The sequence below is a fragment of the Mesoplodon mirus genome, assembly GCF_964341445.2.
Source record: "Mesoplodon mirus genome assembly, chromosome: 14".
Classification (NCBI taxonomy): Eukaryota; Metazoa; Chordata; class Mammalia; order Artiodactyla; family Ziphiidae; genus Mesoplodon; species Mesoplodon mirus.
Window position 1 is genome coordinate 24,077,400 of NC_138990.1, and position 25,611 is coordinate 24,103,010.

Sequence of the window (25,611 nt, forward strand, 5' to 3'; positions counted from 1 at the left end):
AGTAGATAATCTTTCTTTAAGAACAAGCATTTTTTTGAAACCTCTCCTGTGAAAGAATGTATTTAGTTTCCAAAATGAGGAAGAATGTTACATAAGAGGAAAATGTGTAATGACAAATTTTTCCTGCCTCATCCAAATCAGATGTATTTGTAACCCTAGGATGTTAACTGTTTTCAAATTCTGTTCATGCCAGTGTCTTCAGGAATTTGGATCTTGGAATTTGTTATGGAATATTTTATAAGCAGCAGCTTAGAGATAATTTCATCTCCTGTCACAGGTAGAAGTAAAATCTGGAGAAGAAGATGAAGAAATTTTATTTAAAGAGAGAGCCAAACTTTACAGGTGGGATCGAGAGGCCAGTCAGTGGAAGGAGCGTGGGGTTGGAGACATGAAGATCCTCTGGCACACGATGAAGAATTACTACCGGGTCCTGATGAGAAGAGACCAGGTGCTCAAAGTGTGTGCAAACCACGTCATCACCAAAACAATGGAACTGAAACCCTTGAATGTTTCCAACAATGCTTTAGTTTGGACTGCCTCAGATTATGCTGGTGAGCTCTACACTCAAATGCTACTTTCTGGTTTGGGGATTTTTCTAAAATTGATAACAAATACATAAAACAATTTGTAACAGTTATTATAACACAAAGGTCACTGTGTTGTTTGTTGTTTAATAGATGGAGAAGCCAAAGTGGAACAGCTTGCAGTGAGATTTAAAACTAAAGAAATGGCTGAGTGTTTTAAGAAAAAATTTGAAGAATGTCAACAGAATTTATTGAAACTCCAGGAAGAACAGGTATCACCGAGAGCAAAGGAGACAAATCCTGTGGTGTTTTTTGATGTTTGCGCAGATGATGAGCCTCTGGGACGTATAACCATGGAATTATTTTCAAACATTGTTCCTCAAACTGCTGAGAACTTCAGAGCACTGTGCACTGGAGAGAAGGGCTTTGGTTTCAAGAACTCCATTTTTCACAGAGTGATTCCAGATTTTGTTTGCCAAGTAAGTCTTAACTGTACATCACAATGGGTGTGTAGAAAAGTGCAGCACACCAACTTGGGAAATTTGGGTGTTTCTCCTTACTTATAATTTTCTTTAGACTTCTTTAGCATTTCCACACCCCCAGCTTCTGTCCCCACAAGAACTTTCAGCCTAAAACGGTTCATATTTTTAATGCCTTGAACCTGCTAGAAATCAAGGGTGGGAAAAAGATCTTTTCATTTTTTGTCTTCTTTCACAAGTGGGTATTTCTTAGTTTTCAGACTGCATTCTCAAAGAAGCTGGGTGTTTAGGACCTACCCTTTAGTGGTTAGTTGTATATGTATTTTTAACATTTTATTTGGGATTCCTGTTAATTGAAATCTTTTTTTCAGGGGGGAGATATCACCAAACACGATGGAACAGGAGGATGGTCCATTTATGGAGATAAATTTGAAGATGAAAATTTTGATGTGAAACATACCAGTCCTGGCTTACTATCCATGGCCAATCGAGGCCAGGATACCAATAATTCTCAATTTTTCATAACACTGAAAAAAGCAGAGCATTTGGACTTTAAGCATGTAGTATTTGGGTTTGTTAAAGATGGTATGGATACTGTGAAAAAGATTGAATCCTTTGGTTCTCCTAAAGGGTCTGTTAGTCGAAGAATTATTATCACAGAATGTGGACAGATATAAAATCATTGTTTTTCATAGTAGATTTTACCTGTATAAACAGTTGAATTGAAGCCTGGCTGTTAAGACAACATGGTAATTATGTTCAGCTTTTGAAAATGGACATTTCCAATGTATAAATACAAAATTGCAGCTTATAGCTGTTGTCACTTTTTCATGTGTTATAATTGACCTTGCATGGTGTGAAATAAAAGTTTAAACACTGGTGTATTTCAGGTGTACTTGTGTTTATGTACTCCTGACATATTTGTATTAAAATGGAGTAATACTAATCTTGTTAAAAGCAATAGACCTTCTCAAACTATTGAAGGAATATGATATATGCAATTTTAGTTTCTTCTAAGATAATAGACTTCCTGCATGGACATACTTACTGTTTGGATAAAGGGACCATGACTTGGATAGTTTTTATTTCAGATTTGGAATGTATTTGGTAATTTTCACTATTGGTGTGCTCATTTATGAATAAAGATTCACTTGTGAGTGGGCAGCGCCTGAGGGTAGAGACTTAACCAAAGTGCTCTTCTATGAATTCTTGCACCTCCTGTATAGCTAACGGAGTACCTTCTTTCCTTAAAATGTTACGTAGCTTCCTGTGTTCTTCCCAAGGGATTAAATTAATTTTTACATTTTGAGTGAGTATTTAGAGTTTTTAAAAAACCTGTCATCTGTTTCTACTACCTCAAACTGCATTTGGTTCTGATAGAACTTGAATCTTTCCTTGCAGTTACTGTGATAAAGTATGAGTATTTTTAAAAGGTCTATACCATGTTCTTTGGTTAAAGATTTGGTTTATACTAGATTGTTGCAGTACCTTTTTCTGGTGAATTTTGTAGCAAAAATAAAGTGACAATTGTTAACAGCCCTGACATTTAAAATATTCATTACTTGTGCATCTAGTTTTTTCATTCTGGAACCAAAGTAAGGAGATAATTAAAGATCCGTAAACTTAAACTGCCACCTAATTTCCAGAGCTCCCAAGGAGAGGACTGTTTTCCAGTTGGGTATACACTGAAAACTTACTTGGAAATGGCTAGTGTCAAAAGAAAAAGGGGGACCTTCTCATCAGCCTACTCGTGTCGCACCACAGCACCGCGGGAGAGCACATTTTGCGTATTCCAACCACTGCCGGCGGTGCCTTCTGCCCTCCGGGGTTCTTTCCAGCGGAGCTGCCTCATTTTGGGTGGTGAGGCAGTGGGGGTGTCGCGCCGTTTGGGGTTTGGAAACAGGCTGTCCTGGGACAGCACCTGCTGACCGCCCGTAGTGCGGGGGTCACGTGGGGTCCGTGTGCCGGGAGCGGGGGACGGCCCCGACCCTCCGAGTGTGGGTGTGTGTGGATGCGGGGTGGGCGCGCGGCTGCTTGGCGGGGACACGTGCCTGTCACGTTTCGGGGCGCCTCCCGAGGGATTCCAGGCTGCGGGAGGCACTCGGAGGCGCCCTAAAGATTACAACTGTGGACTCAAGCTTGGTAACGAATGCTTTGGGCGAAACCGACTTCTCCAGGATTAGTGTCTCACAGCTGCTTCCGATGGGTTCGAGCGCTTATGAGATGGACCCGCGCGGACTTCCCCTCGGCGCGACCATCGGGAAGGAAAGGAAAACGTGAGAGTCCCGCGCGCCGGCCCCCAACGCGCCCCGACGACCCGGGAGCATGGACCTGCGCCAGCGGCTGCGCCTTTGCCAGGGAGACGGCGGCGGCGCGGCGCGCCGTGCGTCACGGCGCAAATCCGCTGCGCTCGCCCCGCCCGGCCGCGCGCCGTTGCCAGGGAGACGACGGCGGCCGCGGCCATGGAGCCGATGGTGGTGAAGCCGCCCGGGCAGGACCTGATGGTGGAGGTCCTCAAAAGCCGCTACGGCGTGAGGGGTGGCTGCCCCGCCGAGGTGAGGTCCTGCCCTGCCTGTCGGCCCATGCCAAGTCCCCGGGTCGCCGGATCTGCGGGTCGGAGCGTGGGCGCGAGGCAAGGCCCCTGGCGGCGGCGGCGGGGGCGGCGGCGGCGTGCGTGTGTGCACTTGTGAGGAGGGTGCTCTCGGCGGGCACCGGGAGCGGGAGGGGCCGTGCACGTCAGCGCGCAGATGCGTGGCAGGCGTTCCCGGCTGTGACTTGCGTGCGGGTTGGAACCGCCTCGGTCCCGCCCCGTAGCGGCGAGTCCGAGCCGGTTTCACGCCGAAAGGTGTGGGCGCGCGGCCCGGTGGATCCGCGGTGGCCGCCTCTGTGCGCGCACCCGGCGCGCGTGTCGGAGCGGCAGGGAGGGGGCGCTGCGCCGGGGCGGGGGCGGGGACCCGGGATCAGGCCGGTTGTGCGGGGCGGGGGCGCCGGGCGGCCCGGCCCGCCCCGGTCACCTCTCCGTCGCTCTCTTTCAGCCCGGGCGCCGGCGGCCGGACGTGGCGGAGCGGCGGCGGCGGCCTCCCCGCACCCCAGGTAGGGCGGCGGGCCGGGTGTCCGCGCGGCTCGGGAGGCGCTCGCTCTTTTTTTCACCGAAGCAGATGTAGTTTATTGCGCAGCGTTTAATGCTTGAAGTGTATAAAGGGGAGAAATAAAGTGTTGAACGTTTGGGCACTGGCGGGATGTCGTGACGAGGTGGAAGGAGGGCGGATTCTGAACGTTCGGGGAGTTCCTGCGTTCCGACCCATAGAACGGGGTTAGAGGCACCTGCTCTGCTTGCTTCCCCGCGTTATTGCCGGCGTCACGTGCCGGGGGGCGGGGATGAACGTCAGTGCTGTTTGAAGAGCAGACTTGATGCCTGTTTTCTGGAAGTCTGCATTAGGGAGACACACAGACAGGAAATCGGTACGTAGCTTTGTTCTCCTACGTTTCGGGGTCGAGAATGAGGTCGTTGATATCTGACCTTAGTGAGCAGCCTCTGCAGTCTTCCTTCCTGTTCACAGAGGACTTCGGTTTCTGCTCACGCGGAGATGAAGCTGGTCCGCGCTGAGATGTTACTCTGATGAGAGGAGGCGCGGCCCCGCATCCCCCCGTGGTGCCCTCAAGCGCGGGACTGTCAGTTGGCAAGGTACCCCGAGTCCTGCTCGGGCCTCCCCTGGGCATCTCTGGAAACTAAGGAGGGTCAGGGGCTGCCTGTGTGTTTGCTTTTCTCTGAGAGGAGCCTACTGAGTGGTTGGAGAAACTGACTGATTGTTACTGAGAATTTGATAAAAGCACAAACCTAGCATCGTGTTTGCTGGCATAATGCAAAGTTACTTACACTGTGTGATAGATGGCTCTTCATCCAGGACCCAAATGAAGACCTTGCTACCCCCCCTTTTTTTTATTAAATAAGGAATTAGGGTAAAAACGAGTATAAGTTTGTTAGGCGGCGGTATTAACTCAGTCTGTGTCGTGTGTCTCCTGGTGTGGTGAGCACTGTGTTCCAGGTAGCAGAGAGAGAGATGGAAGAATTCAGCCCAGGGAGTTGGTATCAATGCCTACAGTATATGTATGATGTGGTGCTGGGCTGTGAGGGGTCAGCAGTTTTGTAGAAGAGATTTTACTCTGGGTAAAACCACTGTAAAAACAATGGAAGCTAAGGTGCAATAAAGTTCTAAGTTGAATAGTATTAATGCCAAAAATATGTGGCAGAAGAAAATGCTTAGGTATCGAGAGGGAGCAGACATTTTGAAATAACGTTAAACCATAAAGATGTGTACGTGTACAAAATGAAACGTTGGGGTAATTGTGGAGAGAAAAGAAGAAAATTGTGCCTAAAGTATCTGTTGTTAACGTGATTGATATTTTGGAGTTTGAATTGCTTCATTCTCTGATTAAACGAATTAATCTATGTAAAGGACTTAGAACAGTGCTCAGTACGTAGAGAAGCACTCAGATGCACCGCTATTTATCATCATTACTGTTACTGCTGATTCCTTTGGCGCTCACACAGTCACCTAGTTGATCGGGAGTCAGGATTTGGACATGGGGTTGATCGAATATAGAGGAAGGAAAGAGAAAATTGCTGGAAGTTAATTATGAATTCATGGAAATTATTTTCATATATTTAACTAATAGTTTTATCATCGTTAAGGTAAGCAGTCTGGGTGTAATTTCAAGTTACAAGTTGAAGCTTGTGGACTGTGACCGTTTCTAACATTGGACAGTTTTTCCACAGTCCCTAGTTGTGATCTAGTGTGGAGTCTTAGAGCTGCCCAGCACAGGCTGCAGGTGTCTGTTGAATTCTTGAGATGGGGCTGGTCTGAATTGAGATGTGCTGTGAGTATAAAATACACAGCTGATTTTAAAGATGGATAAAAGAATGTAAAATGTCTTATTTTAAAATATTGATTGTATGTTAAAATGACAGTCTTTTAGATATACTGGGTTAAATATAGTATATTGTTAAAATTTCATGTCTTTTTATGTTTTCAATGTGGCTGTTAGAATTTTGTTTTTTCTTCTTGTGGCACCGAGAGGCTTGCGGGATCTTAGTTCCCCGATTGGAGATTGAACCCCGGGCCGTCGGCAGTGAGAGCACAGAGTCTTAACCACTGGACTGCCAGGGAATTCCCCAAAATTTTAAATTATCTTTTGTGACTTGCAGTATATTCTCTTTGAACAGCACTGGTCTGGAAATGTCAACGTTCAGATGATCTTTTTGGAGAGAACACCTGGGATTCTAGTTCTGCTTCACCTTTTGCTGGTTATGTCACCTGTCAGTTAATTGAACTTTAGGGTTCCGTTTTCTCACCTTAAACACTAGTTCTCTTAGTTACAATTAGAGAAAGCAGTGCCTGTCAGGTCTGCCGCACGGCAGCATCCGGGGTCAGAAGGAGAAGTGTGGAGTGTTTTCAGGGTGTGCAGTTTGCAGTTGAGCCTGTTTGAATGTGTAGAAGGATCTTTGTAGTGAGTTTTCAGCATCAGTGATTAGTACTTTACAATTTTTCCTTTTGCTTTTTTAAACATGTTTACTTGTTACATTTTTCACAGTTGTTACACTGTTAATATTTGAAAAGCAGTCTCACCTGCTTTAAATGCTATAGGAATCTTCCAGAATGCTCTGATAGAATTTTTTTTAAAGCCTAGATGATGAACTGGATTCTTTTCAAGATTTAAAACAACGGGAAACAGAAGAAGAGTTCATTGGGAATGATCATAGGGTTAGTACCTCCGAAATAAACAAGCAGTCTTTTAAAGAGATAAACAAAGTAAGAGAAATACTCATTTTAGAACAGTCATTTAAACAGTAACTCTGTCAAGTAGGGCACATAAAGCTTACCCCATAGTAATAACCCTGGTTCTCAGGGGTCTGTATTTCTGTGTCCTGGATTTTTGTAATCCATGAGCTGGTTACTGTGCTTGTCATTAAGCTAAAGGAGAAGAAAAAATAAACTTCATGATTTTCCAGTAGAATTTCTACACTCTCAGAGTTTATCAAGAGCGCTTAATAATCAACTGAATATTTTTATAATTTCTTCAGTTCTTTTTCATGCCACTGTTTCTTAGGAAGTGAGTAAAATTATGGTAGCGGGTGGCTATTCCTTAAACATTTTAGGAAAATAGTCCAGATCACTTGAGGTCTGGCTTCCTTTGGCCCTGAGCCAGTAGTTGCTCTCTGTGTACCTGGCTGCCTATCCTAGTTTTGCCAGGATTTCAGGAAAAGAGGCAGCCGGGGTGGTGCCCTCCCCTCTTGGCCGCAGGACCTGGCTGCCCCCGGGAGCCTCTGCGTCTCCGACACACACAGGACACTCGCTGCTCCATCCTCTTCCTGATTCATCTCAGTGTGCGAGGAGCATGAAGAATACTGCCGGCTTGTGTTTCCTGCTGTGCGGTGGATTTTCCCACGGATGACCATTGAACACATGCTGAGCGTGTGTAAAGGCTGACAGAACTAAGGAGTCTTCAGGCCGGTGCTGGGGGGATGGGAGCCCAGAGAGGGTGTCGCCCCTTGAAGGGCGTCTGCTGAGTGAGGGAAGGGAGACGCTTTCCTTTTTAAATGCTCCTACTTTTTGTCTTGGCTCCCCAGTCTGTCCAAGACGGGGAGTACTGTGGGAGAGCCCTTCTTAAAGCCGGGGCAGCTGGAGGCCAACGCAGGGGAAAACCACAGTACTCGGGATTAGCGGAGCGTGCGTTCTGATAGCTCAGTGCTGGCGAGGAGCGAAGCAGCAGGGCCTCGCCCTCCACTGCTGTCAGGGGAGCTGGCTAGCTTTGGGCGCCGCACAGTTGGCTCTGCATGCGTACCCGGAAACCCTGCAGTGTCGCTGCTAGTCATGTGCCCCGGGGGAGCGCTCACCGTGGGCGCCAGGAGCCAGCTGCAGGGCCGCCTGGCCTCTGTGCAGGCAGCACCGCTCAGGTGTCCGTGCGCAAAAAGCACAGCACAGGTGAAGCAGTGGAGGGTGGTGGACCTGCCGCCATCGTTAATACAGGAACGTGTTATTTACCGGGGGAGGTTATAGAGGTTATGTAATTATATGATTATTTAACTACAGACGTTATATAAAGTTTAAAGATAGGCAAAACAAACAATTTGTAAAATATAAGTAGTAAAAATTAAAAAGAAGTGAAACAGTGATGAACACTGTATTTGGGTTAGTGGTTACTTTGGTGTGAGGGAGAGAAGGGCATGTGCTCCGGGGTTTCTGGGGTAACTTTCCATTTCTTGGCCTAGGCATAAGTGCTTTCGCGCACTCATCTTTGAAGTAATCTCAGATTTATAGAGAAGTTGCAAAAAGACCACAAAGAATTCCTGTGTGGCCTTCATCCAAATTTTCTAAATGTTAACTGTTTGCTATATCATTCTTTCTCTCTGCATATAGTCCTTGAAACTTTTTAACAATACTATGAGGATATTTAAAACTATAAATTAAGTTTTTAATTTAAGTTTAATTTTCTTAGCAGTTGCTGGGCCAACTAATTTGGCCTCAGATTCAAGGAACTGGACTGACTGTTGCAGTGACGCTAGTGACTCTCCTTCGAAACGTGTCAGCTCCCCAGCATCCAGAGCTTCAAACAAGCAGGGTGTGCTTCCACGTCAGGTCAACCAGATCTATGTTGAGTTACTCCAGATATACCAGAAACTTCAGGTGAGCCCTCAGGCTGAACCGAGGGTCCGGAAATGTTGGTGTTGTCAGCGCCGAGCATTGAGGAAACGTGAACACAGGTGTTGCGTTTTAATTGTGTTAGTTAAGTGTTTATTTCCATCCCATCCTTACTGAAGAAATAAAGCAATTTGCTGGTAAAGTATGCTTTTTGAAGTAGGTGTTCTAGATTCATTGTTTTAAATACCTGTATGTGAAAATTTCTCCTGTCAGCTCTCACCAGAATTCAGTTCAGAACAGCGGCCTTTATCTTCTTCGTCTCTAAAGGATGTAATTCATGTCTTTCTCAAGCATCCACTGTGTGGGAGTACAGAAGGAAGCAGAAGTATATGTAATAACAATTTCTATTTGAAATTCTTCTGGTTGGAAATATATTTTTAGACACATGAAATAAACACTTTTTAAAAGCCAGTATCATTTTGTCTAAATAATTCAGATCATAATTACTGTAGCATTTCAGAAGATTATTTTGGCCTAAAATCGCTGGGGGAAAGCTCAGGGAGAGACTTAGTGTGGTAACTTGACAGAGAGGCAGAAGTTCAAGAGGACAGGAGCAGGGGAGGACATTCTTGGTACATGGAGTTGGAGGTGAGACACTTCCGAAGGAGGCTTTATCAGGCTGTGAGGTCACCAGCCTGTCGGGGGAGAAGATGCGGACAGCTCAGGCCGAGGAGCGCCAGGGTGAAGCCAGTGTGTTAGGAAGATGCCTTCGACCGTACTTCACAGGGTAAAAAAGAGTAAGGGTTCTAAGGCCATAGCTAACATGTATAGCAAACACAATAAAGATATAAATAGTTAATTTAAAAAATGAAGTACAGTGGGTTAATCTGGTTTAATTAATCTGCAGTTTAATCTGATTTAAAAAACTACTTTGTGGTCTTTTATCGTGTTGTCGTTAAACATACATTTTTTTTTTTTGCGGTACGCGGGCCTCTCACTGTTGTGGCCTCTCCCGTTGCGGAGCACAGGCTCCGGACGCGCAGGCTCAGCGGCCATGGCTCATGGGCCCAGCCGCTCCGCGGCATGTGGGATCCTCCCGGACCGGGGCACGAACCTGTGTCCCCTGCATTGGCAGGCAGACTCTCAACCACTGCGCCACCAGGGAAGCCCTAAACATACATTTTTGTTATGCTGTGTGATATCATTCATTCAACAAATATTTGAACACCTGTTAATATGCTTTTTGATGCTAAATGCTGAGTATATAGAAGTAAATAGAGTATATGGTCCTTGCCATACATAGCTTATGAGAAGTGATGCATAAGTGCCCATGTAGTTACAGTTGTACAAATTTTAGTGAATAATATAGTTATAATATGAACACCTGATTGGAGTGGACTGAGAGACCAGGCAAGGTATTTCTAAGAAAATAACACTGAAGTCAGACGCTGAAGGTTGGGTAGCGTTTAGCTCAGTGAAAAAGGTCCATAGTAGACAGACGTTCTGTTATGAGAAGCCCCTGAGGCCTGGTAACACTCATTCAAGGGAAATGTAGCAGGTGACTCTGCAGAGTTGCTTAAATAAATGGATTGGAGGGGACGGGTGTGGAAGTTGATAGCCTAGATAGGGTATTCTACTGCAGTGGTCCCGGTGAGGGATACTGGTGACTCGGAGTGGGATGGCGGCAGAGAAACAGAACTGAGTAGGTTGGAGGTTTATTTTGGACTTGGGGTGATGTGTTGGATATGGTGCAGAGAGAATAAGGTGTTGAGGATGATTCCCGCGTTTCTGGTTTGTACCACTTGGAGGAAGAATGGATTTAGGGAGAAAGATCGAGATTTTCATCTGGAAAGGATCAGGTTTGAGAGTTAAATGGAGATACAGGTCTCACGCGGTCAGTAGGTGAGGTCTGGAGCGGGTGCAGTGTGACGAGGTGGAGCAGTGCCCTGGGCTAGGGTGAGGGCCCTGGGGGTGGAGGGGAACCAGGGGGGGATCAGAAGGTCTTGGAGATTGTTTCAGTTTGGGAGATGTGCAACAGGCTTGTAGTTCAGGGGAAATGCAGGTCAGTGTTTTGGGTATTGGAAATGGGCTGCTTTTTGCTGAGAGAGGGAACAAAACTAGAGAAGGAGAGGATTAATTAATTCCATTTTTTAAAAAATTCTAAGTTTTTGTGCAGGAAATAATTTCTTCATTTTCTTTATTTTACTAGGTAACACTGTATTTTCGTTTTTTATTTGTTTTCTTTTTTAACATTGTATTTTTTGGCTGCACCACGTGACATGCAGGATCTTATTATCCCCGACCAGGGATCGAACCTTTGCCCCCTGCAGTGGAAGCACAGAGTCTTAACCAGTGGACCACCAGGGAATTCCCTGTATAAGTTTTATTTATAAAATACAGCATGGGGCTTCCCTGGTGGCGCAGTGGTTGAGAGTCCGCCTGCCGATGCAGGGGACACGGGTTCGTGCCCCGATCCCGGAAGATCCCACATGCCGCGGAGCGGCTGGGCCCGCGAGCCATGGCCGCGGAGCCTGTGTGTCCGGAGCCTGTGCTCCGCAACGGGAGAGGCCACAGCAGTGAGAGGCCCGCGTACAGCAAAAAATAAAAAAATAAAAAAATAAAATAAAATACAGCATGTAGAAAAACATCAGCAGTGTGCCTGTTGCCCATATTTTAGTATTTTAACATTTTATTAATATTTCTATTTGATATTTTTAAAAAAGTAAAGCGTTTCAATTATAGGTGAAGCACCCGTCTCCCATCCCATTTCCTCTCTTCCCAGGATAAAGCTCTCCCCTAAAGCCAGTGTGGGATCATTTGTGTTATGTTTTAACTAAACCCTTTATGTATTCGTATGTATGCGTTGTTTTTGAGTGTTTTAAAATTTTATGTAATGACACATTGTGGATATCTTTTTACAACTTCCCATGCTTCATTATTATTACATTTTTGAGATTTACGTATGTGGAAAATGTAGATCTAGTTTGTTGATTTTAATTGCCATTTTGTATTCCAGCCTATAAATACACCAACAGGACTTTATCTGTTTCTGTGTAGATGCACAGCAAGGTGGAGTGTGCCCAGCAGGCAGCTCTGTTTGCTCCCCAGCCCGTGAGGAAAGGCAGCACGAGCGCCACGTGGTCCTCCGGGGGAGTAGTGCCCGTTCACCTGTGTTCCTGTCGGCAGCATCCTGGTGCTCTTTTTTCCCCGTGATCTGATGGGTGTCTCAGTGATGTTGTAGTTTGTATTTTCTGCCTTTGAGTGTTGAGTCCATTAACGTGATTCTCTCCGAGTTTAGACACTAATGATAAAACCGTATTTTTAAGCCAACCAGGATAGTAATCTACAGTGCAAACCTAAAGACCTTGAGAGTACACGAGGTAACAAGCCTGTGTCCAGGAGTTCAGTTTCAATTCTCCAGAATTCTGTGGTTCTTTGTTAATCAGACAACATAAGCAGCATATTAGAATTTTTTGGCTTTCATCATCTGCTAAGATGAAAAGTTTCCAGCAAGTTTCTGCCAGTGTTTGACTGATTATGGGGACTCTTCCAGTGATTGTAGTAGAACCCATCCCTCTGAGGGCTTCATCCATGTGCCTCAGGAACCGCTGGGACTGAGGCCTCGCTGGGTGTTCAAAGGGGAGGCTGGTCCTGTGCGGAAAGCTTCTGCGTCCAGAACTGGCGGTCAGAGGAGAGCCTGAACGTGAGCCATCCCAGGAAAGGGGAGGAGGGAGGTGTACCTTCACAGGGCCTGCCAGGCACTGCAGGAAGCAGCAGGTCAGGGTCTGATGAGAGCCCGCTTCCGGGTTCATAGACAGCGTCTTCTTGCTGTGTCATCACATGGTGGAAGGGCCTCTTTAATTTTTTTTAAAGTGTACAATTCATTTATTTTTAGTATACTCAAAGAGTTACACTGGCCATCACCCCAGCCAATTTTAGAACATTTTCATTATCCCAGTAGGAAACCCCCTTACCCATTGCATGTCTGTGCTCATGTCTCCCATACTCACCTCAGCCTTAGGTCACCACTAATCTACAGGATTTGCCTGTTTTGGATTTTTCATATAAATATGTAGTAAGTCTGTTGCATATAAGCATGAGGTAACTGGCTTCTTTCACTTAGCGTGGTGTTTTCAAGGTTTATCCATGTTGCAGCATGTATCAGTACTTTGCTCCTTTTTATTGTTGAATAATATTCCATTGTAAGGATGTTCCACATTTCCTTTATCCATTCATCAATTGGTGGACATTCGGGTTGCTTCCACTTTTTTGGCTATTGCGACTGATGCGGCTGTGAACACTCGTGTTTAAGGTTTGCGTGGACATGTGCTTTCATCTCTCCTGAGTGTGGAATTGCTGGGTCGTATGGTAGCCCTGTGTGTCTCACTCTTTGAGGACCCGTCAGACTGTTTTCCAAAACGACTGCATCGTTTTACATCCCACCAGTGCTGCACAGGGATTCCAGTTTCTCTCTGTCTTTTTGATTCTGGCCATCCTAGTGGATGTGAAGTGCTGTCTCGTGGTTTTGATTTGCATTCCCCTGATGGCTAATTGATTTCAATTTTGGACATGAGTATTTTGTGCTACCTGAAAGCACACAGGTGGGGATGTTAGTAGGCAGTTTGGACTTGAGTCTGGAGCTCGGGAGAAAGAGCTGAGCACCGCACTTCGGAAACAGTGAGTTGCGTACGCAGTGCTTTTAGCCCCTGGGTGGATGGAACCAAGCAGAGAAAGTATGGAGGAAGAAAGCAGCTTAATCCCCAGTCTTGAGGAGCAGCAGTAATTTAAGGACAGTGGAGGGAGTAGAGCCCGTGGCGGGGAAAGGGGACCCGGAGGAGGTGGTGTCAGGGAGGCGAGGAAGGAGGGGACCAGAGTGTGCGACGTGTGAAACCAGGGCTGGAGCGGGACCTGCGGGTTCAGTGGTTGGGCAGCTGGTTCAGTAGGGGACGTGGGTTGAGGCCAGATGAAAGTATCAGTATGTCCAGGAGTGACTGGGATGTCAAGAGGGCTCAGCAAACGTAGACAACATTTTAAAGAAGTCTGTGAGGAGGGGAGGCCAGTGGGCGGGGTCCAGAGATATTTCATTTCTGATGCGACGGGAGTGTTGGAAATAGTAGAGCAGTGCGTGGCGGCAGTCTCCCCGGGAGGCAGAGGCAGTGGGAGGCCAGCCTCCCTTTGTAAGGCTGTGTCCTCGCACTGTCTTCTGTTCCCCTGTGAAGGCAGAGACCAGGCTGCCTGCACAGAGGCTGGAGCAGGTGATGGATTCAGGGTGGAGGGTGGAGAAGGTTTGCATAGGCGCCGTGGGGAATGCGGGGAGGTGGGAGAGGATTTCTGGGCCGCACAGGAGCGCCTCTTCAGGTGTGAGGCTTTCTTCTCCAGGGGAGCTCAACTGGTGGCGTCGGGGCAGGGAAGGTGGCTGGAGGGCAGCCCAGGCGATGGGAAGGGGAGGGGTGGAGGGCATCCCGGCGGGCGCGGGGAGCTCCGCGGTGCTCACCTTGCTTGCACCCCAAATTCTCTCGAGTCCTCACGGTGGAATCTCACTGGTGGATCCTGCAAAGTACAGGGTCACCTGCATGCCTGTCTGGTTGTTGCTGCGTCTGCGCTCACTTGGTTCCCGTGCGTCCGAAACGCCGTTCGATTGAGCTGCCATCTCAATGAATGAGACTTTCACTTGTACCGCTTGTATGTGTGCTTCTGAAAAACACTAAACTCTGCCCTTTCTATACAGTGTGAAACTGCAGCACAACAGGAATTTGCTGAAGAGCTTCAAAAGCGAGAACGTTTTCTGGCTGAGAGAGAAGAGCTGGTTTTCAGACATGAAAGTGCCTTGAATAAAATTAAAGGTGTCAAAGAAGAGGTTCTTACAAGGTTCCAGATCTTGAAGGAGGTAAGTGCATGGCGCTGACTTTAGCGTGCAGGGCCTTTCTCCTCTGGTTTGGGCTCCCTGCTCGTTTGCATTTGCACATTTGCTCAGCCTCCCCGCCCTCACATTTTCTCCTGGACCAGTTGAAGGTGGGTTGCAAAAATCAAGAGCCAACACCCTAAGTCCTTCTTCCGTGCTATGAATCGCCTCAGAATGACTGTCCGTCCCCCACCACCTCCCCGCACCCCCCAGCAAGCACCCCCCCCCCCACTTTGCTGTCACCTCGCAGGTTTCTGAGGCTGTTCCTCTCTCCAGTCCTTTTCTTGGGCATCCTTCAGATTTGATCACAGGATCACAGTGTCTTCTTTCATTTCCATGTTGCAGTTGAGCTCGTCTAGAGAATTTTTTTATTTCTGGCATTTTAAAGTTCTAAATTTTCCAATTATTTTCAATTTTTCTCATGAGAATTTCTGTCTTTCCATTTGCATTCATTGGCATTTGGAATTCAGTTAAAAATCCCACCCCAGATCACCTAAGGGTTGGCATTTTTCTTGAAACCTAATCACATTTTTCTGGTTCTTTGTATATGCAGCGAGTTTGGGATTGTCTTCGGGACCTTTTGGATATTATTAATTTTGTATAGATTCTGGATCCTTTCATAACACTCTGGAGAATGCTGGTTTTATGTATTCATTTCTTAAGCAGTGAGCCCAGTGGGTTGAGGCTGAATGTTTTTTCACCGTGTGGACTGTGCCCCCCTCGCTCGGTTTCCAAAGCCTGTGCTGTTGCTCTGGAGCCTGTCATGCAGGCACCGCTGGGGGTTCTCAGCCTTTGCTGTGATGCTCTGGGTCTTTAAGGTGCCTACGCGCAGTGGGGCTGTTTTTAAACTGAACTCCTGTCTCTGCCCCTTTGCTCTGCTGCTTTCGCCGGCTCAGGGCTGATCCAGATTTGAGCACATTCCTTGGCTCCTGGGGTCCCCTCTTCCTGGTTTCCCAGCCCTGAAAAGCAGTTTCTCTCCGATTAGCAGTGTCCGGGGCCTGCCCTGGGGCAAGACTGCAAGGGAAAAGGAAACCCAGGAAACTTCAGCCCCTTGATGGTTTCTTCTCCAGGTTTTCCCTCCTTTCTACTCTTCCCTGCTTTCGTTTCCCTTTGACATTCCTTGGGTAGTTGCTTTTTGTGTTTTGTGTACGGTTTTTAGTTGTAATTAGTTGTAATCTGTAAGAGAGGCAGAGTGCAGTGGGTTTATCCCTCTGTAAATGGAACCCATGTCATACATTTTTAATCTCTTCTGGAGGTGGAAGATTTGTACAGTGAGAATGTTAATCTAATTTTTAAAATACATATAGTATTTGTGACCATATCCTAAGTTATTTAAGGAGTCATTTAATGTAATAATAAAGTTGCATAAAGCTAATTTTTTTCACAAGCTTGGATTTTTAAACAGGGCAAAAGAATGAATGCTTGGATTCTCAGCGCTCTCCATCCCAGTTTTAGCCTTGATTTTTTTCTCTTTGGATTTGTCTGTTTGGTACTTGTAATAAGTATAAAGCTAACTGCTTTATTTTAATGGAACCTAGATGATTACTTAAAAGAAGGAAATTAACTCAGTTTCTTGATTTCCTGTGGAAACTTGCTTGTTTTAATACATTACGCATAAATTTGAGAGTACAAGGTGAAAGAAACTATATAAGTATTCACAATTTAAATCTAAAATTGCTCTCATTTAAATGGAATTAGAGGGGAAATTGATTTTAATCATTATAAAACTGGTTAAGGAAAGTCGAATAGTTTGGGGCTCAGGAAATTTTATTATGTATTTACGTTTTTTGAGATGTACAATTTTAGCTAATTTATGAGAACAAGAAATTAGTTTGTTCTGTCTATGGAATATTTCTTCTACTCCACAAGGGTAATTTAAACCTTAAATTTTAATTCACAAAGCTATGAATAATTAACTAGTCTCTTGAAAAGGATCAGAAATCCTTCATTATTTTATCATTCCATGATGTCAAATAGAAATTATTTCAGTGTGTTTCTGTTGTGGATTTTTCTGAGCAGAAGCAGAAAGTAGCCTTATTGCTAACTAAATGTAATATGTTTTAATAGGTATTTAACATATGCTTTTAATGCTTTGTTATTAGTTTGGTTGATTATACAGTTTTTATAAATCATTTGCAATATTAGTCATTATGCTTAAATACACTGATTAAAGTCCGTGTGATTCAAGGAGTTTTAATTTTTAATTAATTTATGTTCAGTGGCATTAGTGACATGGAATCTGTATTTTTTCCCTCCTAGCAACATGATGCAGAAGTTGAGCACTTAACTGAAGTTCTTAAGGAAAGAAATAAAGAAAGCAGGAGGCTAAGGTCCTCTTTTGATGCATTGAAAGAATTGAATGATAGCTTAAAAAAACAGGTAAGACCTATTTTATCTATATTAGATTATAAGACATTCTTAGAACTATATAGATTAACAAATTGTAAGTCAAAATCTTAGAACATATTCTGGCTAGAGAAAACCTTGATTATCTTTATTTGTTACCTTTATTATAAAATACTTCCAAATATAAATAAAGTATTCTTAAGCCCTTGGTTTCTCATCATCTGTTCTGACAACCAGCTGAGATGTTTGACAGCTTGAAATTTTTTAAACTATTAAGAACAATGACTAGATTAAAAACAAGCAAAAGAAAACCTGCTAACCTGGGTGCTTTAGGCGCTTACTTGTAGCTTTGTGCTGTTCTTGTACCTGCTGTCACACACCCCTCTTTATTTTTGGAGTGTCTGTGATGTGTTGATCCTGTGCTGGGGAGTGTGAGCTCATGCCCACTGTGTCACAGTGCACTGCCCTTATGTATGTAAGTGCTGTGGTTTACCGTGCTTAATAATACTCAAGGTGCACCAAATTCTTATGCGTTGTACTTTTTTTTTTCACTTCCCTTTGCCAGTTTTTGCCTGAAAGATGTGGAAGTGAAGGGCTCTGTGGAAGAGGGACAGGAGAGTGATTGTGTGTGTTCGTGGGGAGGGAAGCATAGATGAGCAGAAGCGGGTAAAGCTTGTCACTTTAGTGGTTAAGGCCTTGGGCTGGGGAACTTCGTGGATTCCAACATGTTGGTGAGCTTGTACTCTGAGAGAGAACTGGGCTCCTGGAATCCCTTGGCTAGCTGTGTGTTCTTCACTACTTGTTACAGACTTTCCCCTTGGCAGTGATAACTAGGTCCCCCATTTCTCACTTGACCTGATGCTCTGGCTTCTCTGAATCAGGTCTAACCTCCCACAGTTAGCGTGTGACCTTGACTCACTGTTGTCTGGAAGCCTCCTTATCCTGGGGAGACTGCTTTTTCCCATCACAGCCTCGGCGAGCACTCTTTTCTGAGAAGGGCTTCTTTAACTGCTAGTATATAGGTGCATTGTTGCCCATACCTGTCTCTTAGGTGGATATAAGCCTTGATAATCCTGCGTGTGTTTGATGAGTGTGCGGTGACGGGAATTGTGCATTACTACGAGTTTGAACCTATTGATAGGAGTGGGGAAAGGTTGGAAAATTCACAAGAGAGGCATGTGGGACATAATGAAGAAGTTTAACACGGGAGTTCCAAAAGTACTTAATAAGACAAAAATGTAATATGTGAAGAGGTGATATCCAAAGCTGGTGAAAGATGCCAACCTGTAGATTCTAAGAAATTCTGTTAACCCTAAGCAGGGTAAGTATTGAGGAAAACCATATAGGCATGCTATTTTAAGACACGAAGACTTTAGATAAAGATAAAATCAGAGAAAAATAAGACACCTTACCTTCAAAGAAGGAGCAGTAAGACTAATGGCTAACTTTTTTTTTTTTTTAATTTATTTATTTTTGGTTACATTGGGTCTTCGTTGCTGCGCAGGCTTTCTCTAGTTGCGGCGAGCGGGGGCCACTCTTCCTTGCCGTGCGTGGGCTTCTCCCCGCGGTGGCCTCTCTTGCTGCAGAGCTTGGGCTCCAGGCGCGTGGGCTGCAGCAGTCGCGGCACGCGGGCTCAGTAGTTGTGGCTCGCGGGCCCCAGAGCGCAGGCTCAGCAGTTGTTGCGCACGAGCTCCGCGGCATGTGGGATCCTCCCAGACCAGGGCCCGAACCCGCGTCCCCTGCATCTGCAGGCGGACTCCCAACCACTGCACCACCAAGGAAGTCCCTAATGGCTAACTTTTAAGGAGGAAATATCATGTACCTTATTTACATAAACAGAAAAAGAGAAATGCTCCCTTTCTTGTTGTATGAGGCCAGCATAACCTTGAAACTAAACCTGTCAAGAACATTACAAGAAACAAAAAAATGCAAGCCAGTCTCCCATGAGTACAGATGCAAGAATTTTTAATATCAGCAAATTGAATCCAGAGGTACACAAAAAGTATAATACAATTCAGCGGACTTAGTCTAGGAATACAGGGTCGTTTATCATTTGAAAATTAACACATCATCTGATAAAAGGAGAAAAATCATATAATTCCTTGATTTAAAATTCAGCACCAACTCAAAGATAATAACTAGTAATAGAAGAGAACTTAATTCTCATAGAGTATCTACAAAAAAAAAAAAAAAAAACCAACCAACTTGTGAATCACACTTAATGTAAGTTATTGAAATCTTTTCCCTTGAGATCAGAACAAGATAAAGGTGCTCACTGTTACTGTTTTGTTGAACTTTGTGCTGAAGTCCTGGTCAGTGCAGTGAGGAGAGGAAAGTCAGGGTTGGGAAGGAAGAAATAAGAATTATCCAATTATCCTCCGATGACATGATTATGCACAGATGTAGTAAGTATCCAAGTGAGCATACAGACAAGTTATTAAAATTAAACAAATTTAGGAGAATTTTTGGGTATAAGCTCAGTATATAAAATATCAAGTGTATTTCTGTATATCAATAATAATCAAGTAGTGAATGTTTATTGAAAGATACTATGGGTAGTAGCATCAAAAAGCATTGGCTATCCAGGAATAAATCTAAAGAAAGATTATACATGTATAAAACATGCATACTGAGGAGTGCAAAATGTTATTAAAAGCAACTAAAGAAGACCGAAATAAGTTGAAGGCTATGTTATGTTCAGGGATGAGAAGACTCAGTATGGTAAAGATGTCAGTTTTCCTAAATTAACATTTACTCCAATCCCAGTAATTCATTATGGTGATATTTAATGATTTGTACACTTTCCTGTACATACATTATAGTTCAATAAAAAGTTCAACTAAAAGACGTTTCCTATTAAAATGTATGCATGTAAGATGTTAGGAGACTTGCACATTTTTCATAGAATGAAGTAAACTTTCTTAGAAACTCTTAATGTTTTAGGACCAAATGGTGGTTTTAGCTGTGATCTTTAACCATGGATGCTACCTCTGTCTGTTATGTTGCTTGGTAACACAGACTAGATAAGATAGTACACTGGGAAAAACTTTAGTAAGAAATCGGCTTGAGGTTTCTATTGAAATATCTAATGTTTTCCTACTTTAGTTAAATGAAGTAAGTGAAGAGAACAGGAAGTTGGAGGTTCAGGCTAAAAGAGTTCAAGCTCGTTTAGATAATTTACAGGTAAGGTACCTGCTCTTCTCTTGAGACACAAGTGAAATTTAAAATGACTGCCTTTGGACTTTCTCACTTTTAATATAATTTTCCTTTAATTCACGGATATGTACTGTCACAGAGGAAGTATGAGTTTATGACAATACAGAGATTGAAAGGAAATCCCCACGCCGCTCACGAAGCAAAAAGTTTAAAACAGGAAAAAGTACCAGTTTCAAAACCTCATAAGGTATGATATGATTTCTCCATTGGAAAGCCAGGACATTTTTCTCTTCCCTTTTTTTTTTTTTTTTTTTTTTTTGTGGTACATGGGCCTCTCACTGTTGTGGCCTCTCCCGTTGCGGAGCACAGGCTCCAGACGCTCAGGCTCAGCGGCCATGGCTCACGGGCCCAGCCACTCCGCGGCATGTGGGATCTTCCCGGACCGGGGCATGAACCCGTGTCCCCTTCATCGGCAGGCGCACACTCAACCACTGCGCCACCAGGGAAGCCCTCTCTTCCTTATTTTTTTTCCCTTTGGCAAACATTCTTCTTGGTGTGAAAGGATTCACTGTGATAATTTCTTTGTAGAAAAGTATCGCTATAGTATTTCAGATATGCTTTTGTTTGCAAAAACCAAAACATTTAGCTGCTAAGAATATTCATGTATAAGGCTTTCTGGGGACATGTGTTTTCATTCCTCTTGGAAATACAGCCAAGACTGGAATTTCTGGGTCATAAGGTAGAGGTATATTTAACTTTTGGGGCAACTGCCAGTTTTCCAAAGTGGTTGTACCATTCATACTCCTGCTAGCAATGTGTGTATGACAACTTTGCTAAAAAGTTTGCCCAAAAAACATTTGGTGTTTTCAGTCTTTTTCATTTTGACCTTTCCAGTGGGTGGGTAGTGATACCTCACTGGGCTTCAGTGGTTTTGATAAATGCTGTAGTTTTTCATAAAGTGAACTGGGTGGATGGCCCTGTTTAAGGACGGCAATGGGAGCCCCAGCAGCAGAGGCGGGAGCTGCCGTAGGACGGGCACCGTCTGGCCTGTGACGGGCCAGTGCAGATCGAGCAGGAGCTGCCGCGCTCCCAGCCCTGCGCCGGGGTCCACGGACAGGACCTCCTCGACAGAAGGGTGGGAACCTCGTCTGTCCGCAAGGCCAGGCCTGGGGGAGCTGCTTGTGCCGAGCTCTCGGGTCCCCTGCTTGGCGGTGCTGCGGGGTGTCAGCAGGGAGGTGCCGCGGCTCTGGGCCATGCTGCCGAGAGCACAGAGGACCCGGCCTGCGTCCCCTCAGGCACCTGCAGTGGGAGGTCAGCTCGGGGCGGGCTGTCGACGTGGGGCGGGGAGGGAGCCAAGCCCACAGCATCGCTGGCCCGGCCTCCGCGTCTCATCCAGGAGGAGCAAGGGCGGCAGCACCGGCTGCATGGCTCTCCCGGGGGCTCCAGGCCCAGGGCCCCCTTCTGACCTGCAGGGACCCCTCCTGGGCCCCACGTGTTGCGCTCCCAACGGGGCTGCCCCAGCCTGTGGCCGCCCCGCCTGCCCTCACCTCTACCAGGCCCCGGCTGTGCACAGAGGGTTTAGTGGTTGGAAAAGGTTGTATTTAACTCCCCCACCCCTTTTTCTTGTCATGGATGCTGGCTGTGAAAAAAATAATTTTTTTAAAATTAATTAATTTATTTTATTTTTGGCTGCATTGGGTCTTTGTTGTGTGCGCGGGCTTTCTCTAGTTGCGGCGAGCAGGGCCTACTCTTCGTTGCGGAGCACAGGCTTCTCATTGCGGTGGCTTCTCTTGTTGCGGAGCACAGGCTCTAGGCACGTGGGCTTCAGTAGTTGTGGCACGCAGGCTCAGTAGTTGTGACTCGCGGGCTCTAGAGCACAGGCTCAGTAGTTGTGGCGCACGGGCTTAGTTGCTCCGCGGCATGTGGGATCTTCCCAGACCAGGGCTCAAACCCGTGTCCCCTGCACTGGCAGGCAGATTCCCAACCACTGCGCCACCAAGGAAGTCCCATGAAAAAAAATTTTTAATTAGAAAATAATAATAAAGTAAATTGGAAAAAGTGGAGATTTATACTCAGGTTAGTCAAGATGATTGCAGTTTTCATCAAAAGTTCCTATTTGAAGAAAATTGAGAAGGTTAAAAGTGACTCTTGGTCAGAATAGTATAACTTTGTTTTCATTCATCTGATTCTGTTTTTGTGGATTGCTGTCTGCTTAATTTTGCCTTTTTATTAATTTGCTTTTGTTTTTCTCTGTCTAAAATTAAATCTAGCATAGTTCCTGTTTAAGGAACATGTGTGATAAATGTTGAATTAAATTGACTAAAAGTGATTTGAAGGAACACGGAAATCAGTTTAGTTGAATTTATAATTTTTTTATGGCAGTTTGTTCTTATTTTCCTCCCATTTTGGTAGACTCTCAGAGAACAGGATTTCCAGGAAAAAGTTTTCATACCCTATTTATAGAATGTTACGGTGTAAAGGAAAAAACTTTTTTAAAAGGGAAAAAGAAGATATCAAGTTTCATGGTGGAAATTGTTTAGCTTTTGAGACCTTTAAATTTGTTAAAATCTATTAGTTATGGTGTTCATGCTCTTGAGTTAAGGCCAATTTTACTCTTCTCCGTTATCAAACTTGGGTAAAGAATTTTACTGAAAATTCTCTCTTTTGGTTATAAGGTGCAGTTCTTTCAATTTCCTTGTTATGGTGGGTTTCTCCCCCTCTGTCAGCCAGCATTTAACATGTTTCTAAAATTAATTAGAGATATTTGATTTGTAATTTCTTTCATTTGGAGAAGCTTTATCATCCAGTACATGTTTTAGCGTTTTAGATAAATTATGCCATAATCACTTACCAAATTTAAAACTTGCCTTTGGGGCCTCCCTGGTGGCGCAGTGGTTGAGAGTCCGCCTGCCGGTGCAGGGGATGCGGGTTCGTGCCCCGGTCTGGGAGGATCCCACATGCCGCGGAGCGGCTGGGCCCGTGAGCCATGGCCGCTGAGCCTGCGCGTCCGGAGCCTGTGCTCCGCAACGGGAGAGGCCACAACAGTGGGAGGCCCGCGTACCGAAAAAAAAAAAAAAAAAAACAAAAAACAAAAAACTTGCCTTTGAAGTTTTAGGAGGCTGTGAATTGAAAGAAGTGCTTGATTTAGTTTTTTTGCATATAGGTACCACTTAATGGACAAGTTTATGAACTTTTAACTGTCTTCATGGACTGGATTTCGGATCATCACCTTAGCAAACTGAAACATGAAGAATCTGGAATGGATGGTGAAAAGGCACTACCCACATTTGCTTCTCAGAGAAATGATATTCAGGAGAAGTGTGTGAAGGTTTGTTTTTTAATTTGAAATATATGACTCAGTAGACACGAAGATTGAAAAAGTGGTACATTTTACAAGAGAAAAAATATTGAAAGTATTTTTGATAGAAAGTTGATTATACCAATAGTCAGTTCTAAAAAGATTCATTTCAGACTTAATTCAAATTAATTCATACTTATATTTTTTGGAACATGATGGGAATTTCTTTTTTTTTTTTTTTTTTTTTTTTTGCGGTATGTGGGCCTCGCGCTGTTGTGGCCTCTCCTGTTGCAGAGCACAGGCTCCGGACGCGCAGGCTCAACGGCCACGGCTCACGGGCCCAGCCGATCCGCGGCATGTGGGATCTTCCCGGACCGGGGCACGAACCCGTGTCCCCTGCATCGGCAGGCGGGCTCTCAACCACTGCGCCACCAGGGAAGCCCGGGAATTTCTTTTTAAAAGCAGACCAGAAATTGAAAACCTACTCCAAAAATGGCAAAATAATTGTGTATTAGAGTTAGGCGGATAATCAGTGATAGGAACAATTCCTGATACACATCATTTTAGGATTCAAATCCCACTAAAATAATTTTATTTTGCCTTTTGTCTTGAAGGGTTAAATAGTATATTCAAGGGGCTTCTCATTAACAGAGAGAAATGACCATTTTCTTAAATTACAGACATTAATTTAGATATTGATACTCAGAATTTCCAGTCAGTATAAATTGTCATTAGAGACTGACGGTTGCATTCTACAAGAAATACTTTAAAACTCTGAAGAGTGGATATCTAAAGTTGTTTGGTTTAACGAATTATTAAATACAGGCCAGGGTTTCGTTTGAGGAAATTATTTCCGGTTTTCATCCTTACCTAAAAAGTTTCTTCTAAATGCTTTTTGTGCTCGGCAGGATAATGGCCCCGGAGATGTTCATAACCTAAGCCCTGGAACCTGTCAGTGTGTCACATTTACATGGAAAAAGTAAATTAAGGTTACTAATCAGCTGACCCTCAAGTAGAGATTAATCAGGATGATCTGGGTGGGTCCAGTAATCACATGAGCACTTCAGGCCAGACAAAAGAGGCAGAAGAGTAGGTGAGACACTCAGTGAGACACTCAGTGCATCCTCAGTGGCTTTGAAGATGAGGAAGAGGGTCATTAACCAAGGAATGCAAGCTGCTTCTAGAAGCTAGGAGTTACCTTCTGCTGACAGCCAGCAAGGAAATGAGGACCTCCATCCTACAACCACAGCCCAAAGGAGCAAAACAGGGATCCTTCCCAGCCTCCAGGGAGGAACTCAGCTCTGCCCACACCTTGATTTTACCTGGTTGAGACTCAGTCACACTTCTGACCTGCAGAATTGTGAGATAATAGATTTGTGTTCTTTAAACCAGTAAGATTGTGGTAACTTGTTATGGCAGGAATGGGAAACAAATACATCTTCATTTAGAATTTGTCTCTTTTAGCATCTGCATCAACTATTCTGTCTATATCTAACCACACTTTAGAAGTAGCTGCTAATTAGGAAGGCCTCCAGTATTAAAGTTTTGTATAGAAATATCATTTGTTAGAGCTAGATGCAATAGGGCAGTCCTAGGATTTTAAGGCTAACAATCGATAATTTTAGCAAATGGAATATGGGTCATGTAATATTCTGTTTTCACATCAGATTAATGGCATAAGAGGAGAATGTTGGGCACACATTTGGCACGGGATTCTTGTCATCATCCTTAAGTGAGGATCGTTACTTATTAACTTATTCTGGATTTACAGTTTTTGTTGAGCCTAGATCTTTAAGTAAAATATTTTTAATATATGGTCCCTGGTATATTAGTAAAGGTAGAATAATGTTAAAACTTATTAATAGCCTTCTTAACAGAATAAGAGACAGATAAATAGTACCAAACTAATGAATTACTTAGCTGAATATACTTGTGGGCAACAGAAGCAACTATTCAGATCTTTTTAGGAGTATGTATAATTTGTGATTTTAAAATAATGAAGCCTTTTTTCTGACAGCATGTATTGAATCACTTTGATGACTCCTTTATTTATTTATTTATTTATTTATTTATTTATTTATTTTTTGCGGTACGCGAGCCTCTCACTGTTTTGGTCCCTCCCGTTGCAGAGCACAGGCTCCGGATGCGCAGGCTCAGCGGCCATGGCTCACGGGCCCAGCCACTCTGCAGCATGTGGGATCTTCCCATACCGGGGCACGAACCCGTGTCCCCTGCATCGGCAGGCGGACTCTCAACCACTGTGCCA

General features: G+C 44.5%; 2 protein-coding genes and 1 long non-coding RNA gene across 10 annotated transcripts in view; all 3 read left to right on the forward strand.

The window, feature by feature from the left end:
- The window catches only part of LOC309815974 (E3 SUMO-protein ligase RanBP2), a 49,561-nt gene extending 47,674 nt beyond the window's left edge, over positions 1-1,887 (forward strand). For all 5 annotated transcript variants that reach the window (XM_082643088.1, XM_082643084.1, XM_082643086.1 and 2 more), the window contains 3 exons: positions 278-551; positions 678-1,003; positions 1,375-1,887. In XM_082643088.1, the coding sequence (XP_082499214.1) occupies positions 278-551; positions 678-1,003; positions 1,375-1,680 (906 nt within the window). In that variant the 3' untranslated portion in view covers positions 1,681-1,887. The remainder of the gene's footprint in view (positions 1-277; positions 552-677; positions 1,004-1,374) is intronic.
- Positions 1,888-3,465: 1,578 nt separating this feature from the next.
- CCDC138 (coiled-coil domain containing 138) overlaps positions 3,466-25,611 on the forward strand; it is a gene marked incomplete at its 5' end in the record, with an annotated part of 54,212 nt that continues 32,066 nt past the window's right edge. The window contains 8 exons of one of the 4 annotated variants that reach the window (XM_082643091.1): positions 3,817-3,848; positions 4,039-4,096; positions 4,564-4,688; positions 14,372-14,530; positions 16,805-16,924; positions 19,997-20,074; positions 20,187-20,294; positions 23,211-23,375. In XM_082643091.1, coding sequence (XP_082499217.1) covers positions 4,623-4,688; positions 14,372-14,530; positions 16,805-16,924; positions 19,997-20,074; positions 20,187-20,294; positions 23,211-23,375 — 696 coding nt within the window. Of the gene's footprint in view, positions 3,559-3,816; positions 3,849-4,038; positions 4,097-4,563; positions 4,689-14,371; positions 14,531-16,804; positions 16,925-19,996; positions 20,075-20,186; positions 20,295-23,210; positions 23,376-25,611 lie in introns of those variants that run through there. The other 3 variants (XM_082643090.1, XM_082643092.1, XM_082643093.1) reach the window with 3 other exon arrangements.
- LOC309815978 lies at positions 6,728-9,114 on the forward strand. Its single transcript, XR_014295941.1, has 2 exons — positions 6,728-6,765; positions 8,501-9,114. It is a non-coding gene; the product is annotated as an uncharacterized lncRNA (long non-coding RNA).